Source organism: Xyrauchen texanus, chromosome 8 (assembly GCF_025860055.1).
Source record: "Xyrauchen texanus isolate HMW12.3.18 chromosome 8, RBS_HiC_50CHRs, whole genome shotgun sequence".
NCBI classification, from domain to species: Eukaryota; Metazoa; Chordata; class Actinopteri; order Cypriniformes; family Catostomidae; genus Xyrauchen; species Xyrauchen texanus.
Genome location: NC_068283.1, coordinates 4,889,482 through 4,909,070, shown reverse-complemented (window position 1 = coordinate 4,909,070; position 19,589 = coordinate 4,889,482). Strand labels below are relative to the sequence as shown.

The window sequence follows — 19,589 nt, the reverse complement described above, 5'->3', positions numbered from 1 at the left end:
AGGGCGCACCAAAGGTCTCACCACCTCGAAACAGACACTATCTAGATGGATAGTGGACGCTATTGCTGCTGCATACGCGTCAAAAGACCTGCCATGCCCGTTGGGCATTAGGGCTCACTCCACTAGAGGCATGGCACCCTCGTGGGCATGGTCCAGCGGGATTTCCATTCACGACATATGTGTGGCAGCGGGATGGACTTCCCCCTCCACCTTTGTCAGATTTTACAATATGGAAGTGCCCGCTCTGCAGGCAAAACTACTAGTGGTTTAATACGCTACAGCTCCCTGGTGAGCTGCACTGATGGGACACATTCCACACAGACCGGCACCGCCGCTCTGTCGCTCCCTTCCCACTATGTGCTTATGTATTACACAATCAATGACCCGCATTCTTGCCAGCCAAATATTATTTCCCCACTCATAAGGGCTCCCCGGGTCCCCCTTAATTCCCTGGGGCTCATACAGTGGATGCTTGGCACGCACGGCGTTGACAATGGGTTCCCATAAGCGTAAGCTAGCTTACGCAATATGAGAGAACCTCTCGTAAGAGAACGTATCGGTTATCTAACGTAACCTCGGTTCTCTCTAGATGAAGGAACGAGTATTGCGTAGCCGGCCGTGCTTCGCGCCCACGGCGACTTTTCGCTTCAGTCAATGAAAACCAGGGTTCCAGCCTACGAACTACGCTTATATGCACTCTAGTCACGGCCATTTTGGCGGGCTTTGATGCAGTGAGCGCGCGGACGCCTCTCATTGGATGCGAGTTCACCCAAGCTCGTCTATAGGCTGCAGCAGTTGCCGCAGAGCAACCTATGAGCTCGCTAGCTAGCCCGCTCAAGGTCTGCAGCTGCCGCACTGCGTTGACAATGGATACAAAAATTAAGGATCATTTTTTGGCTTCAATATCTCAGAAAAGATGAATCTTTCCGTAGTGTAAGCTAGCTTATGCAATACTCGTTCCCTCATCTAGAGAGAACCTAGGTTATGTTAGGTAACCGATACGTTTTTATGTATTGAGTAATTCAGATAGAATGTGGTGAAACAAGCATTTGTTCTTTGGATTCAGACACTGCTGCCTGTTTGAATTCCAGGTCCAGATATGCAGCACACAAAGACGCCCAGAGACCCCTGCTGGAATTGCTGGTTTCCAGTTTCCATCAAAAGTAAGACCTCAGTTTCCAAGCTCTATTTGAATAATGTAAATTCGGATTAACAAATATAGTGGTAATGCTATAATGTATAACATTTACTGAAACTGGTGGTGTATTGTGGTGAATGTAAGTATCCAATGTTGTCCTTGTTCTTGTTATAACGAAAAAATTACAGTTTAAAGCCATATACAATGTCTCTGGTCCAGATGCGTTCAGTAGATGGCGATAATGCGCTTATTAGTTTGTGAATCGCCATTAAAGAAGAAAAGAATGACGATGATGACGCTGAAGCTTTTTCGCGTTGAATGAGAATAAATGTGTGACTTTCATCTCTTTTATTTCTTCAGTGATTTCACAAGTTTTATTTCCGGTGTTTATTTTCGGCGGGATAATTGCGAGTTGTCTGTAACGCAGTAAAACTCCAGCAAACAAGTGAAATTTGTGTGACTCTGTTGTAAAGATGTTTATTAAAGAGGAGAGTGAAGATATGGCTTATCCAGAAGCATGCAGAATTAAAACCGAACACACTGACGAACAAACAGGTTGGTGTTCATTCTTCATTCTTTACATGCAGTTGAACATATTTCATGACTGCAGTTATTAAACTAGAGGAGCTGACAAATAACCTTGCTAAACAAAGAAAGGACTGCAAAAACAGAAAAATATTGTTACATATCAACAAAGCACTGATCGCGTATAGTTTAGTAGTTTAAAATTCAAAACAGAGACCAAATTTTATTCTTTCCTTAATCTCACCAGAGACTATTTATCTCACCTTCTTTTAATATCCAATTGAGTGTGCCTAAATATTTTATGGTTTATGGTGTTTTAAGGCAGGGGTTCTGTACCAAGGGGCCCGGGACACACTAGGGGGCTCAGCACACTTCCAAGAGGCCCCCGAGATGACTTAAAATGAATTTTAATAAGAAATTTTTAAATACTTAAAATAATCCTACTTAATTAAAATGTTTAAAAATATATTTCAAGACGTATGCCCTCACATTATAAACGGACTCTTTCTGAAACTTGTAAAATAAAACATTATCCACGATTTTAATCAGACGCATCTAGTTTCAGGTGGGGACCTCAAATATTGTCTTGGACGGTGGGGGGTCTTGGAGTCAAAAAGGTTGAGAACCACTGCTCTAATGGTTTTGAACCTTTCAGAAATTAAGTGCTTTGAATCGATTTATCTTCATCTTAGTGATAGTGCAAAATTCATCAATATCTAATATTAATCTTCCATCTTGTTCAGTAACTGTAGGCAAATCAGTGTTTCATGCACAGCTGTTGTTATTATTATTATAATATTTAAGTGTTGTAAAATTTTAGTCTGTGTTGAATGTAATGAAATGATCTCTTGCTTAATCAGCCTTTGATGGATTTACAACATATCTAACTTTAGCATTTCTTTTTTGTAAATCTCGATTTATCAATTTAAACCACACAGCCCTAATGTCAATGTGATATTTTAGTATTTTCTTTTTTATACATTTGCAAAGCTATCAAAAATCTGTGTTTTGCTTTGCCATAATGGGGTATGGAGTGAAGATTGATGTGAAGAAAAAATAAGATCTGGCTGTTAATGAAGAACAAACATGACCTCACACCCTTTTGCACGTGTTGAGTGTTGGTTAAATCACAGTTGAGTTTTCGCAGAGAGGGCTCTGATGTTTACCACCTCAATTTTATCGAAATCATATGGAAGGGGGGCCTGGGTAGCTCAGCGAATAAAGATGCTGACTACCTCCCCTGAGTGAATCCAGCCAGGTCCAGCCAGGTCTCTATTATGATATTTTCCACCCTTTTTATGACCATCTTTCTGAAAAGCTTGATTTTTGCCTCAGTTCTTCCTTTAAACTTCAGTGTAAATGCTGAGAAAGTGAATCTGATTCAAACTGCTAATCTGAGCTCCTGCGTTTAAACCCTCTGTTCTTTTTGGGTGATTCATGAAAAAGATCTGGTTCAAAAGAGTCATTTGTTCACGACTCTCTTGAGCTCGGTTTGTTGTTTAGTGCAATTAAAATGTGTGTTGGTCAACTTTTTAAAAAGATGGCTTTACAACAGTTGTGAATGGCAACATTTCCGTGGCAAAGAATCTACTTCATTTATGTATTCTCTACTGGACGGGTATTTTGTTGTCTGGGAAAATACATCATGTGTGTGAATAAATTGGTTTTGTTCCCTTTTTCATGATATACATCTCGCAATATCAAATAACATCGGAAACACCCAGGCTGAGGATCGTGAATAATCTTGCTTTAGTGATTTTGATTTGAAAATGTAACTATTTAAAAAAACTAAAATCAAATACATTTCTAAATTCAAATTGCACTCCAAATGAAATGTAAAAGCAAATAAAATAATGAAGTGATAAAAGAATAAAATATATATATATATATATATATATATATATATATATATATACACACACCTTTCCATTTACCGTCAGCAATAATCCGTCTAAACATGCAGGTGGAAAATTACTTACACAAATGAAAACATAAAAACAATTATAAATGTAACAATAATCATTATAATGATGATAATAAAATCGCTGAAATATAAAACATGGTTTGAGGTGAATGTGTTTTTGTATTATTTTATATATTTTGTATTTTACAGGCTGCAGAATTGCGTTCACAATGAACTGCTCTGTGGAAATAAAGTGAATGAACTCAAAACACCTTCTGTACTGAGATGTCTGAGGTCATTTGCAGCACTCATAGACAATACTGTTCTTGCCAAAAACTATTCAGAAGAGAGAAACGAATAAAGTGTGTGAACCTTTTACATGTGCGTGTTCCACGAAACTGCACAAACAGCGTGTCATACATGCACATAGACAACTTTCTGTCATCTGATCTTAATAATATTGTAAAGTGTGTTTCGTTGAGCGCATGTCTTTGTGTTATGGGCAAATTATTTGTAATATACATTTTATAATAATAATAGTCTAATAATAATAATTTAATACATTAATGTGAAAAAGAGCCAAAAATCGTCTTGACATGGTCAAAAACATCAGCTATTTGTGATCATTCTGACCATCATTGATTCCAGAGATCATCGTCTTGTCGGCTCAACCCTAATGTGCATTTCTCTCTATAAATGTATAAAATATTCAGACAGTCTCTTGCTGATTTTTCCGACACATTCAGAATCATTTCCACTTTTGCCGGTGTCATGGAGGCTCGCTTCCTGCGTGCACTTGTAAAATTGATATTTTAAAGGTTCATTGTTATGGTTTAGTATTTCTCTGTAATGTAGAACAGTGTTAGCAATGTTACTTATAACATTCTATCTCACCCCTGGAACTCAAACCTTTTTCTAATGCCCCCAAAATATATATTCAAGTAATTAAATTAATATCATAAACGTACGACAACTAGACGACTAATGGCTTAAACTAACGACTACTAGTCAACTAGGAAAATCTTTGGTCGGGGCAGCCCTAATAACTACCATATTACTAAACAAGATGGGTAAATTTATATCGCGATAACAATGTACAGCTCTGGAAAGAATTAAGAGACCACTGCAAAGTTATCTGTTTCTCTGGATTTATTATTTATAGGTAGGTGTTTGAGTAAAATGAACATTTTTACTGACAACATTTCTCTCAAATTCCAAATAAAAATATTGTCATTTAGAGCATTTATTTTCAGTAAACGACAACTGGTCAAAATGACAAAAAAGATGCAGTGTTTTCAGACCTCGAATAATGCAAAGAAAACAAGTTCATATTCATTTTTTAAACAATACAATATTAATATTTTAAATTAGGAAGAGTTCAATATCAATATTTGGTCTTTCACATCACTGTTGGGTGACTTTTTGCCACTCCTGGTGCAAAAATTCAAGCAGCTCGACTTTGATGGCTTGTGGCCATCCATCTTCCTCTTGCTCACGTTCCAGAGGTTTTCAAAGCGGTTCAGGTCTGGAGATTGGGCTGGATCCGGTGGTTCTCCATCCACATCTCGACTGACCTGGCTGTGTGGCATGCAGCATTGTCCTGCTGGAAAAGACCATCCTCAGTGTTGGGGAACATTGTCTGAACAGAAGGAAGAGCGTTTTCTTCCAGGATAAGCTTGTATGTGGCTTGATTCATGCATCCTTCACAAAGAACCCCCAGATCATCACCGATCCTCCACCAAATTTCACGATTATTTTTTAAACGATTAATCTAGCGATTATTTTTTCGATGCATCGATTAATCTAACGATTCGTTTTTTCAGTCCGATTCGATTTCGATTCGATTAATCGACTTGTGCCAACACCTTTAATACTGGTTTCATCGGGGGTGGGGGTGTATAAAATGTTTAAAAAAAAACATTTGCCGGGAGTTTGATTGACTGGCGATCTGATCAATCAATCATAATACGCCATTTTTGTCCGACAAAGTCGTCAGGAGAGAGAAGATTAACGTTGGTGGATTTGAATTTGAATAATGATTGTAGGCTACCGTACTGACATCTTTCCGTGGTTAAAACAACAGTCCTTCTGATGTAGGCTACATTCATGTTTAGCCTATTGATGCTATAAATTAGCCAAGGAAATGATGATCGGTTCACGAGCAGCTTTAACTGAGGCAATCTGTCACGACACATTAAAGAGCCACAAAATAGTAGGCCTATTTATGGTTTAATTTTCTTTGAATGAACAAATTTGAAAGTTGAGACTTTATTAAATGTTACCTGCTTGGTCCTGTCTGTCAGCGTGTTGTCAGGGTCCTCTATGTATTTTTCACGACATTCATAGCTATAAGCGCATTATTAATAGCTATAAGCGAAAACTTTAGGTGTCGACAACGTACTATAGCCTACTCCAACATCGAGTGCAAAGTGGGGAGTTGAAAAAAAACTTACGGTGCTCTGTCATCTGCAGCTGCAACCGGGTGGCGCCTCTTAAGGTGCTGGTGCATTGCTGTGGTGCTAGAATGGAAGGCCATCTCCATTTTGCAAAGACGACATATCACGGAATTGTTTCCTTTTAAATTAAAGAATTCCCATACTTTAGAGGAACAAGTGCATGCCGCCTTGCACTTCTGATAGTCTTCTGATAACTCGTGTTGCTACTACTTGCCGGCGCCGCCATCTTTGTTTTGGGTCTGACGAATCGACGCGCATATTTTGCGTCGACGTATTTTTTGCGTCGACGTCATCGATGACGTCGCCGCATTGTCCCAGCCCTAATTAAATACATTATAAATTACATGAAACTACTTCATCTTATATAGTTTTCTCTTTATTTGCAAGCTGACAAACATAGTTTAAGAAAATAAAAAAATCCCACATTTCAGTCTGATGATGTGCAATAATCAACTACTTTTTATTTTTTATAAATAATTTTTACTCAAGAAACTTAACATCTTCTCAAAGCAATGCAACAAAGAAAATAAGATATAAATAAAAATGTATCCATAAATAAACACTTATTTAGGCTCTTAGGGTTTTTTGTAATCTATATAAAGAAAAAATAAAATTGTAAAATAGTTCAATGGAAAGGAGTCGTCGAGAACCGGCTTGGCCATATAAATTATAATTGAATTATAAACTTAAACGAAAGACACACACATGACGGACATGTCCGTAAACAATCTCTCTCTCGTCGCACCACTGTCTGCAGTCGGCCTTTATCCCTCTCGGAGGCTTGATTAGCCTGATAAAGGACCGGGTGTGTAGAATCACGACACAGCCCGCCCTCCGTCCTGCCACAAAAATATCTGAAGGAAAATACGGTATGGATGGTTTGTTTTGCTGATACAAAACATAATTAGAACTGAATTTTAGAAAGTGTTTTAATGTGCATTTTAAAAACCCACATGACATCGAGAGAAACCAGAGTAGCATGTGTGATTTTCTGTCACTGGAGCACAAATGAAGGGAATGTGATGCCTTCAAAAGTCTCGCACACTTACGTGTTTCAGGTCATGCAACACTCACACAAAGCACAGCTGCGCATGTATGGATGGGAGACATGTTTGGAGCGTGGGATGAATCTCATTGAATTTGCTTTGATGGTCGCTCAAGCTAAATTTAGGGCCAAAACAAGTGCAGCTGTCAGTGAAAAACCATGCATTTCATAATTTCCCCTTGACCACTGATAGACTTATGCACATGGATATTTACATATATCGACATGCAAAATGTACAAACCTTGCAAATCACTGTTTTCGGCTTGGTATCATGTTTGCTAAAGTTAAACCAATTCCACACCATGGGATACACACTTTTTCCTTCATAATCTCTTCTTATCTTCTCATTCAAATGAATTTGATGAATGAGTAGTCCCTCCGCCTTCCTCAATTTATCCGACAGGGTGTGTAGTGCGTGCGTGTTATGTGCTGTACACATTTTTGTGTGGAAATTTTGCGTTACCACAATAGAGATGATAATCCAAAATGTATACCGGTTGACAAATTTTGACTGGTTTATCATGTCTATCGGTATATCACCCACCCCTACATATTACAATAGCCTCCTCCCCTACCAAGTGCAGTTTACATTTCTGTGATGGAGAATCGAGTTGATTGCATATGTATACTATTATGTTGGGCATCTCTCATAATATTAGAAAACATAGACTATAACAGAAACTTTGACATGTTACTACTTGAGCATGTAACCAATATGTACGTGTCATTTTCTTTCTGGAAAAGTAACTTTTTTACTTGGAAATGTGAATGACCAATTTTCTTGTCCAAAGGACAAGCACATCACAATGCTTTATGTCATGCCCTGTAATCAGAATCTTATAATGCGCCCTTGTAACTAATCGAGTTTAGTTTGATTTCCCATAGCACATTTAAGTAAAACAAAGTCCAATTTTAAAATGTTCAGATGCTTGGATGATTAAAATAGCATGTATATTCAATGAATACATGATATGCAACTACTTAATTACATTAAATATGAATTTATTGCAATTATGTAATCAACTAAATTTGCATGCAAAGATGACTATATACGTTAGCCAACATCAAGACCATTTTTGACCCAGGAAAACCCCTGCTGTGATAGTTAAACTCTACCAACAAAGATTGTAAATGACTTGATTATGAGAGTAGTTTTTTCATAATTTAGCCTACAGATAAATGGTCACACTTCGAACTTTTGTGTGTTTGTACTGACCATGACGCTTCTGTCTGGGGTAGAAATAACAACAAAAAGTATTGATATAATCTTAAGAAATGATGGTTTGTTTTTAGGCAGGTTAAATTTAAGTTGGCCAACCCTTTGCATACAAGCTGTGATAAGGAATTTGCCTGATAAATGAAAATTCAATCAAGAATTATGCTAAGAGTGAATAACTGAGTTACAATGTGGAAAATGCTTTACCAGTTTTACTTATTGCTTGCGCAAATACCCAACTTCTTGGCTAAACACAAAAGCAAATTAATTAAATAAAGAGGTACTCAAGTAGTTCCTTTGAAAAGCAGATCAATCATATTTTTTATATTAGTAGAGGTGGATACATTAATTTAGGTTGAAAGGATCAGCTGTGAACTGGTCTAGTCTTCATTTGTTGATTGGGTTCAAAACTTTTGCTGTGAAAATCAGTAAGTTGGGCTTATTACAAGGGAAACTGCTGCTTTTGTGTAGTACATAAGAGATAAAATACAAGTAGATACTTTGTGTAGATTTCCTTGATTTACAATGAGGGTCACTTTTATTGATTTTCTTTCGTATTTTCTTTTTATACTCGATGGAAATGAAAGAGGAAAATCAAGAGCCAATTGAAGTGAAAGAAGAAAGTCAAGAACTGATTGAATTGAAGGAGGAACATCAGAATCCTCATTACATAACTGGAGAAACATCTGTGAGTTCCTCACAGACTGGGAAGAATTCCTCACGAAACAAAACTCAAGCCAAAAATTCCTTCACATGCCCATACTGTGGAAACAGTTTTAAACAAAAACAAAATCTTAACAAGCACATGAGGATTCACACTGGAGAGAAGCCTTTCATGTGCCATCACTGTGGAAAGAGTTTCACACGGAAAGGAAGTCTTACCCAGCACATGAAAATTCACACTGGAGAGAAACCTTTCACGTGTCTTCAGTGTGGTAATAGATTCACACGGAAGGAAAATCATAACAAGCACATGAAAATTCACACTGCAGAAAAGCCTTTCACATGCTCTCAGTGTGGAAAGAGGTTTAGTCGGAAAGATGGTCTTAACATGCACATTAAAGTTCACACTGGAGAGAAACCATTCATGTGCCTTCGGTGTGGTAATAGTTTCATGTCTAAAGCATACCTTAAAGTGCACATGAGAACTCACACTGGAGAAAAGCCATTCACTTGCCGTCAGTGTGGAAAAAGTTTTGCAAATGGAGGAAACCTTTATGCGCACATGAAAATTCATACTGGAGAGAAGCCTTTCACATGCCATCAGTGTGGAAAAAGTTTTAGTCGTAAAGAGGGTCTTAACCTGCACATTAAAGTTCACACTGGAGAGAAGCCGTTCACATGCCTTCAGTGTGGTAATACTTTCATGTCTAAAGTATACCTTAAAGTGCACATGAGAACTCACACTGGAGAAAAGCCATTCACTTGCCGTCAGTGTGGAAAATGTTTTGCAAATGGAGGAAACTTTTATGCGCACATGAAAATTCACACTGGAGAGAAGCCTTTCACATGCCATCAGTGTGGAGAGAGTTTTGTCAAGAGAGGAGACCTTAATGATCACATGAGAATTCACACCTGAGAGAAGCCTTATCCTTGCTTTCAGTGTGAAAAAAGTTTAATTAATGAGGAAACATTCATGTGCACATGAGAAATCACACTGAAGAAAAACCTTATACATGCCATCAGTGTGGAAAGAGTTTCAGTCGGTCAAGGGCCTAAAACAACATGAGAGATTGCCTCATTTTATGCCTGGAGTCAAGGGCATGGTTTTTGTTTGAATTTTTAGGGTCTGGGTAGTTTCATTACAGCACATTACACAGTGCATAATAATTATTTACATTAGATAAATATAAATTGATATTCATAGCATACTTTGTTCTTCAAATTCATTAATAGCATACAAGTATTTGTGTATTGTGTATCATATAAAACATTCTTCCCTATTACAAAGTCTAAATTCTTACCTGTTCATATGAAATGTCTGCTTTGATACAATCCACGCTGTGATAGCCAGAAAAGAACAACTAACCATTTCTTTGAACACCTTTAACTCTTCCATTGAATACATGACTTGTATTACACATGCTATAGATAATTTAAAGATTTTACCCTTTCAAAGCTCCCGCAGTGAATGATAAAGTCTTTGAATGATTAGGGCATATGGATGATCACTTCTGAATGGAACACACTTTCATTAAAAATAACAACGGGAGGCACTTAATTCATAGAGACTTTAACACAATTACTAAGCTCCACAAGTTATTTACTTCTACATTAAGTAATTTAGCAGATGCTTTTATCCAGAAGGAAAAGACAATACAAGTATTTTATGATAAAAAAAAAAAATTCTTATGGCATTAAACAGTTTCTTGCGTAGATGCACAGTAACAACAACATTTATGGAAAAGTCACTTCAGGGAATTGTTTTATGTTCATTGAGAAAATATGTCTCATTTAAAGGATCCGGTACCGGAAGTGCTTCAGGATCAGTAGCGTTCGAATACCTTTGTTATTGTTTACATATAGCTAAATGGTAGTAGAATATTTACACGGCTCCTTTAAGGTATTAAGGCATAATTTTCTGTAAAATTATTTGTGAAACATGTATTGGGAATGGTACTACCAAAAAATAAATTGACTTGATCTCGGAATTTTCAGTAGTTTTTGTTTGTTTTATTTCTTGAATGACATATTTACATGATAAACTGTTCCTCCTCTTCACACTGGCCTACCCTGTGGTATACCACTGTTGACTTTAGGATGTTCACATCGAAAGCTTCACCTGAACTCAAAACATTCAGAAATCAACAACAGTATCTAAACAAGAACAGCATCCCAAACGTGAAGCATGGGGGAGCAGCATCATGTTGTGGGTGTGCTTTGCTGCAGGAGGGTCTGGTGCACTTCACAAAAGAAATGGCATCATGAGGAAAACAATTATGTGGACATATTGAAGCAAAATCTCAAGACATCAGCCAGGAAGTTAAAGCTCTGTCACAAATGGGTCTTCCAAGTGGACAGTGACCCCAAGCATACCTCCAGTGTTGTGGCAAAATGGCTTAAGGACAACAAAGTCAAGGTAGTGGAGTGGCCATCACAAAGCCATGACCTCAATCTGATTGGTATCAATCTGAAAATTTGTGGGCAGAACTGAAAACGCATGTGTGAGTAATGAGGCCAACAAACCTGACTCAGTTACACCAGTTCTGTCTGGAGGAATGGCCAAAATTCCAGCAACTTATTGTGAGAAGTTTGTAGAAGGATACCCAGAATGTTTCACAAGCACTGGGAATGTGATGAAAGAAATAAAAGCTGAAATAAATAATGTTCTCTACTATTATTCTGGCATTTCACATTCTTAAAATAAAGTAGTGATTCTAACTGACCAAAGACAGAATGTTTTCTATGATTAAATGTCAGGAATTGTGAAAAACTGAGTTTAAATGTATTTGGCTAAGGTGTATGTAAACTTCTGAGTTCAACTGTATGTAATAAGACACTGTTTATGATTTTATGCACTGAACATTCTTAAATTTAAGAGTTAAAGGGGTCATGACATGAGAAACCAAATTTGCCTTGATCTTTTGGTATATAAGAGGTCTTTGTATCATTAAAACGTCCTGCAAGTTTAATATTTTAAGACGTCCTCCCCATTCTAAACGAATCATTTATTTAATCAAGCTCAAAATACAGCTCGTTCTGGATTCATGGTTAGAAGTGACGTGACGGTTAGAAGTGACGTACCAGCGTTTGCATATGACCGCCTCCAGCACAAGATAACTACGCTATAAGCGCAAGACAACTACGCTCATTTCAGTATCGCCGTCGCCTCACAAATGTTCAGTCGATGGACAGCGAGCTCTGACAGAGACTACTTGTGCACAGGAAAATTACGATGCCACACAGATGTGCTGTTCCTGGCTGTGGTCAAACAAAACCTCTGAATAAGCTGCCGAAAGATCCAGGCGTCAGGGAAAAATGGATGCAGTTTATTTTTTGCGGACGTCCCAGTCATGGCAGTGTTAACTTAAGCGTTTGTTCTGTACATTTTAAGGATGACTGTTTTGAGAACAAATCTCAATATGATGCTGGCTTTGCCAGAAAACTGTTGCTCAAAGATAAGTCCGTGCCGACTATTCTGGGAACAACGACGACGTAAACTGTAAGTAATCTATTTTAAACTTTAAACTACTTTTTAAAGCGCAATTTCATTCATTATGAATAATCACAGTGTAGTTTACTTGCATATTGTTCTGGCTGGAAGCGTCAATAATTGATACATAGGCACTGACGTTAGCCAATCATAACACTGAGCGTTAACACTGAAGTCTTAAATAGAAAACGCCCCAAAACAGACTGTTTGAATCAGAGGATGAGAAACAGGGTGGGAAAAGGTCATAAATCACTAGATTTTAAAAGTTTTTCTTAAAAAAAAATATATTAATACTATAATTGCACCTAAGGGAACATAATAATACAATAAAAAAAAACCATGTCATGACCCCTTTAAGATGTAACCAGATTGTGTTTTGCAAAGTTACAGGTCACAGAACATTCAGTTGCAAAGGAAAAGATGACAAAGCTGCTAAACAAGCCGCAAAGTCACAAATTGCATAAGTGGCTGTAATTTATCCTGTTCACCCTGACTGTGCAGGCTCAGAGTCATTGTCTAAAATGTACAATCCAAATTATATCGAGGTCTGTAAAAAAAATAAAATAAATGGACTGCCATGTTATTGAATAGGGAACTTTGGAATTTAAACAACAATGTTTTCCTCCAATGGGGTAGCGTACTGAACTGACTGATTGATTCATACCATGTTTTGGCTCATCCAGAAGTCAACAAACATTTAAAATGCAGAGTCCAGTGCAGGTAGGACATAGGAGAAAGTAGGAAGTTTCAGACAAGTGTCCTCAAGTTATGATGGCCCTTTATCCAGTATTGTTGAAATCGAGCCAGGCTTGACTCTGATGCATTTCATGCAAACTAAACTATTCCTGCTTGCTCTACTAACCCTAAATCGCAGACCCTGCCGACATTACAGTTTAATGCTGCTACAATGATAACACTACTTCCCCCTGACAGGTCAGCTGAGTGAAAGTGCCTTAGGGCGCTGATGTGATGCCTCTCTGATGAAAAGATGTTGTAAAGGAAAACAAAACAGTTACTAACTTATCAGGAAGGGTCATCCCTCCCTCCCGCTTTCTCTCATTCCTTTTCTGTCATTCTTTAATGTGTGTGTGTATGGTTCTCTGTCTATCTCTCTCTCTCTCTCTCTCTCTCTCTGATAGCTGCTCTCAGGGCATTATACTGTTCATGTGATCCAACAGTTGACGCCCTCCTCGATACTCTGATGAATCTATGTTCTTGACGGCCTCCTGCGTGATCCTGCTGTCCAAGCGGTGTCAGTTGGCTGATCCATTCTGGCACCATCACTGCCATCATTTGAGAATAAATCTGTCGCTATAGGAGGCTGGTACTTCTGCCATAGGTGCTTCTTTCCAGGCCCAGGACACTGCATCTACATTGATGGATGTTGTGTCAAACCCCCAGAACCAATCCCAGCTCATTATTGGTTTTGTGAGAAATTTCCTTATAGTGCTTGTGAGAACAAATAGATTATCCGGTATAGATTTTATTACTGCTTCCCCATTAATTAAGTATAATGAAGGTTCTCATCATCCTCATTCTCAGAGCTACTGTGCTAGCTCAACCTAATGAGAACTGTCTGAATCTGGTGGCCAAAAATATCCGCAACTATTTTGAAGTGAGTAACGCTGCCCACAACAAAAACTTTTTGGTGGAAATTGATTAATTACACTGCTCGAAGTAATTGTATCACAACTGCTATGTTTGTGCTAACACTCCACAGATAAACCACTCCGACTCCAAGTGAATCCACTGACAGTGACTGAATCTAAGTTGCATGATTTGGTTATATGCCCTGGTCATTCTCCTGCCGGAAGGAACTTGGACTGGACTGCTAACTTACATAGCCCATCGATTTGCTCTGATGAAAATGTATATTGATGTTAAAACAGTCTGTTCGCCTATGTCTAATTTCTTGTATGAACATGATTCTATTGACACGGTCATCCATAATTGAGTTAGAGAAGTTACTGATATGCCCACACCTCTACCAGTCAATGATAAACCAAGTTTTAATGCAACTGTTTGTAATTGTCAACCTGCTGATCACCTCTCTAGATTAGTGGGTTTTTCAAGTTGTAATGAAAAATATGTAACTTATGGTCAAATCTTCGGTGCAGTGGGAATTTATGGTTTAAGAGAAATTTCACTCATCTCCCCTTTTTAACTCCAGCAGGGTATAAGAATCTTACTGTTTAACCAGATTTGATCATTCTCCCAAGAGATGCAAAATTTTGGATCTGTGGCAGCTCTGCTTATGTATGGCTACCACAATCCTGGTCAGAATGTTGTTATATAAGTGTTGTTTCCACACCCCTCACATTTATTACATCTGATTCTAAGACTGCATATCTTTGAAAAATATTATCCCAAACCTCAACACAAGATTAAGCCTAGACATGAGTTATACAGACCACATTTGAGAATTTCACCTGAAGTGAAAACCTTAGAAGGGAATTTACCTTGGTATGGGACAGTCCATAATGCTTATCTAATTGACAACTTTAGCCTTGAATTGGAAACTTTTGCCGATTATGCAATTGAAGGATTTTATTTGATGACCAACGAAATGAAGAATCTCGTGCTAGTTATCTCCTAACTTAAGGAGTGCTGACCCACAAACCCAGAAACTCCCCCCAAACAAACAGAAAAAATAAAAATGTGTGTATTAACCCTGTGCACGACAGCTCCCACCGGTGTCCATCCATCTAAACTCAAACAGTCCATTTACGCCTATGAGGGCCTCTGCGACAACTTGCCATCGGATTGCTCAAGTCTGGTGATTCTATACATATTTTGTGGGACAGAATTACAAACCAGAAAATAATCTGAAAAACAAATTCCAGCCAATAGGCAGAATAAATCAAAGAATGTGTAGATTCATCCACAACTGTTCCAAAGGCGTTTTCCTCTACAAAACAAACTCCAGCCACTAGGTGGAACTCCTCGGACGGTCAAGTGCATGTTCAGTGAGTCAGGCCCACTTGACTGCAACATGAGAATCACAGCATGACTTACTCATATCATTGACTTTATGAAGGACATCGCTTGCTGTGGGCATGTAAATATTTTGCAGCTTTAGTATCTGTTCAAATTGGCTAGGAACATCAGTGCAAACACAACCTGTCCATTGATGTAAGAGTTTCTTGCATTCCTTCAATCTATCACGTTTCTCTCTTGTTGAATTTGCAAAGTCTGGGAACAAAAAAATGCTGTGGTTCTTCCAAGAAAGCCCTCCTTTACTCCTCGCCTCGCGTAACACTAGATCTTTATCGGATGATCTCAGAAATGTGGCCAGAGTTGATCGGGCCTGTCTCCCTCAGCGGATCTCCGAGCCGGAACTCTGTGAGCTCACTCGATTTCCAGCTTATGACCTGTTATGTCGAGCAGACTCGGGAAGAGCTTGTCTAGTAATTTCACCATATCTCTGTCTTCTTCGTTCTCAGCAATTCCAACAATTCGGATGTTGTTTCGCCGGCTATTATTCTCGAAATCTTCCAACTTTTCCCAAACGCATTGCAAGTCCACCTTGGTCGCAAGCAAATTAGCTGCTCATTCCCCCTCTGATGACTCCAGATAATCGATCAGTTTCTCGATGTCTGCATCTCTTGTAACCATCTCTGTGAATTTCATCTCCATGGCCATGATCGATTGACGTTTATAGCAAAATACTTCAAGTCTGCTACGACCTTCGCCAATATCACCGACATACTCGATAGATGACGCTGAATCTCTCCCGCCGCACCGTCCAAATTGAGTCCCTGGTCTGCGGCCCTGTCAGGGGTACCAGCTTGAGCAAGTAAGTGTCTTTTAGCCTGAGCCTGAGGATTTTGAATTATTTGACATATTGTCTTCATAGAACAGTTATGGATCAGGGTGTTTCAAAACTCACTGGTTTATGACATAAAAAGTATTAAAAACTAGCAAAGTGCTCAGAGCTTTCATTCACATGACCAGTCCTTGCATGGCACAACACGATTCAATAGATGCTGCTAAAGTATTTTTACATTCAATGATTTTTTTCTCATTTCTCTTAATGTATCACATCGTGGTCAAAAGCAGGACCAATAATTGGTTTATCAATAGACCTTTACACAGTTTATACAAACTTGCATTAAGAATATTAGATAACAAACGAATACGCATCATCATTGTCATATAACTATGAAGTTACAATTTTTTTATTTGGTTAATTTTAACATTTGTTGTCTATTGTACAAAATTATTAACAACCCTGCTCACCCACCTTTGAAGGAATGTGTCATTGTGTGTGAAAAACACAAGACAATCTAGAGCCTTTTTAAAAGGAGAATGTGAAGTGCAATACAGAGCCAAGACTTTGGTCAACCAGCTTTCTCTATAAGAGCTGTCAATATTTGGAAAATTTTACCAACTAACATCAGACAGTGTCCTACTCTTGCACAATTTAAATTACTTCTGAAAATATGGTTAAAGACAAACCAAATTTGTGAACAATCATTTGTAATCCAGTCATTTGTAATAATAATTGAGCAGTTTTAAATGTAGTAGCTCATGTATTTAATCATGTAATGCTTTTTTTTATTAGTGTTATTAATAATGAGTTATTTGGGTGTTATGTTTTTGTCTACCATCTATTGACTAATTTTTAAATTTTGCTTTTGTAATTCATTTGTTCTGCCAAGGGACTTACTGATTAAATTTATCTCTGTAGCCAATTATGGGGCAGTCATCAACTGTCTATTGTCCCTGTCAAATAAACTACTAAACATATAAATAGTAAAAGTACAATTTCTTTCAAAAATAATTACTTTAGTAAGAAAGGATCCAATTAAAGAGTTCTCAAGTAGTGAGTAACTTTCACAATTACATAATGGACGTTGTGAGGGCTACATCTGCAGCCCTACAGCAAGAGTGAAAGTCTGCAACCTTCCTGCACCCATACATGCCTTTTTATGTTTTTATTTAATTAATTACACATAATTACACAACTCAGTGTTTATAACATTTATGATTTATTTAGTATCTGTTGAAGATTCATTGGATCTAGTTGTTAGCGCACACATTTAGTTAACTTTTGTGTCTTCAGCATTATCTAATTATATTACTAATTACTTCTTCTGTTTTACTGTGTCTTTTTTTTTTTTTTTTTTTTGGGTTCCTTGCTTCTGCTGCAGAGCGGTCATCTGGCCAGAACTGGGCAAAAGAGGGATCTTTGGAAGCAGTGGTCTTAAATACAGGAAGTGCTAATTGGGCTGTACCAACTGCCTACTTCTTCAAGGGGGAGTGGGGATTATGCAGTTCAGTTACTTTGTATATTATTAAGATTTGAGTTTGATATTTGGATATTGTTGGGCTTAGTTTAAGTAATGTTTATTTCAGTTAATAGGCTAGCCGGAGTTTTTGTTCATGTGTCTGTAGTGAATGCGTTAGTGTTTTATTCCCCTTGTTTGTTTGTAATTGGTTTGATCAGCCAATGTATATCTCCTTTGTTCTTGGTGGGAAATTGTTTTTTTTTTTTTTGGTTTTCAGAACTTGATTATATATGTTGTATTTTGTTGTTACTTTTTGGGATAAAATAAAACCCTGTTTTCTCAAAACCTACCTGCATTCCCTCTTGCTTACCAGTTTGGTCCCTCGCAGACGTTAACTCCCCTATATTCCATTACATAATACACATTTAACATGTATGTAGTATATTAGGTGCAGAAGAATGAAGAGTTGCTATGCAATATGACTTGAATCTAGAAAACCCAAACTTGTAATCCTGGAATTCCTCAACATCATAAATGATAAGATTCTGCTCAACTAGGCACCAAGGAGTCTAGTGGAGGCCTGCCTTGGGACGATAAAGTGCTCAAGGAGACTAAAACAGCATGATTAAACAAAAAAGGCCATTGGTCAGAGAGGCCCTTCAACCCATGGGATGGTGACATGGGGCAGACTCAGCATGACCATCTGAACTTCCACACAGGGCTAAAGCAAGCTTTCTTGGGAGACCCGCCTGAGTTACAATGAACAAACAATGCCAATCCTATGACTTTTTATTCTGGAAAATAACAAATTTTCTAGGCTCCAAATTAGTCATGAGACATTCTATCTGATCATTATTCTATAAACAGCTGCTAAAAAAGAAGTCCCTTTGTTTCATTTATTTAGTAACACACAGACATTTAAAAATAACGCACATAAAGCACATAACTGTTAATCAGAATGTCACTGGTACGATCTCCACATCCACCACCATTGTGTCCTTGAGAAAGGCACTTAACTCCAGGTTGCTCCAGTGGGATTGTCCCTGTAATAAGTGCACTGTAAGTCGCTTTGGATAAAAGCGTCTGCCAAATGCATAAATGTAAATGTATTACGATGTTAATGGTGGAGAATTTTATTCAGACAAATAATCTAATTATTTGTCATTTATCTTTCTTATAATGGTTGTCGAATGCGGCTAATTCCATTATAAATTTCCCTACATAATGATGGAGGTACGTGGCACTTTAATACGTACTGTGTACATCTACATTAAACAAATTTCTCTACATATAATCATGTAGAATACGGTCAGTTGAATTACATTTCTAACATCAAAATATTCCTACATCATAATGGTGTTGGAATGCGGGCAATAATATAAATGAGTTATTTGTTATTTTATACACACAGTCATTCTTTTCTTTGAATCCATAAACAGTACAGGGAAACAAGTATAATGTTTGCGTCTGTGTATACATTATTACGTATACATTATCGCCAGTTTGTTGTCATGACAATGAGAAATCAAGAGCTCGTATTTACCTCCTTTATGAGTAAAAGGCTGAATACCGACTTCAGCCCTCATGAAAAGAGCACAGACATAGAATTCAACTCTCTGATAAAACAAACCGAGACACAGGTTATGAAATGAAGTTCCCCCTTAAGAAATTTCCCCTGCCACGACGAAGAAATCAAAGAGTGATGTTCCTCGGTTTCTTTCTAAATGGTCTTATTTTATAATTAGATTGATGACACTCAAATAATCTATCTTAACTGTCTGTGGTTTAATCATAGAAGTAGATGTTCAAATTTTTGTGTATGCTTGCTGAACCAATTTTAAAATAAATTGTGTTATAATGTGAATCATTGTCAGACTGTAATTTTGAACGGTAGTGTACATTTTTTATCATTCTTGAGATT

The 19,589-nt window shown here is 37.7% G+C and overlaps 3 protein-coding genes across 3 annotated transcripts in view; 1 reads left to right on the top strand and 2 right to left on the bottom strand.

The window, feature by feature from the left end:
- The window catches only part of LOC127647428 (gastrula zinc finger protein XlCGF49.1-like), a 278,306-nt gene that overhangs the window by 136,000 nt on the left and 122,717 nt on the right, over positions 1-19,589 (bottom strand). The gene's annotated exons all lie outside the window — the stretch shown is intronic.
- LOC127647193 (zinc finger protein 850-like) overlaps positions 1-19,589 on the bottom strand; it is a 156,899-nt gene that overhangs the window by 54,231 nt on the left and 83,079 nt on the right. The gene's annotated exons all lie outside the window — the stretch shown is intronic.
- On the top strand, positions 1,422-11,590 carry LOC127647423 (gastrula zinc finger protein XlCGF8.2DB-like). Its single transcript, XM_052131646.1, has 2 exons — positions 1,422-1,693; positions 8,872-11,590. Exons 1-2 carry the CDS (start codon positions 1,612-1,614, stop codon positions 9,861-9,863), a joined length of 1,074 nt encoding a protein of 357 aa, XP_051987606.1. The 5' UTR covers positions 1,422-1,611; the 3' UTR covers positions 9,864-11,590.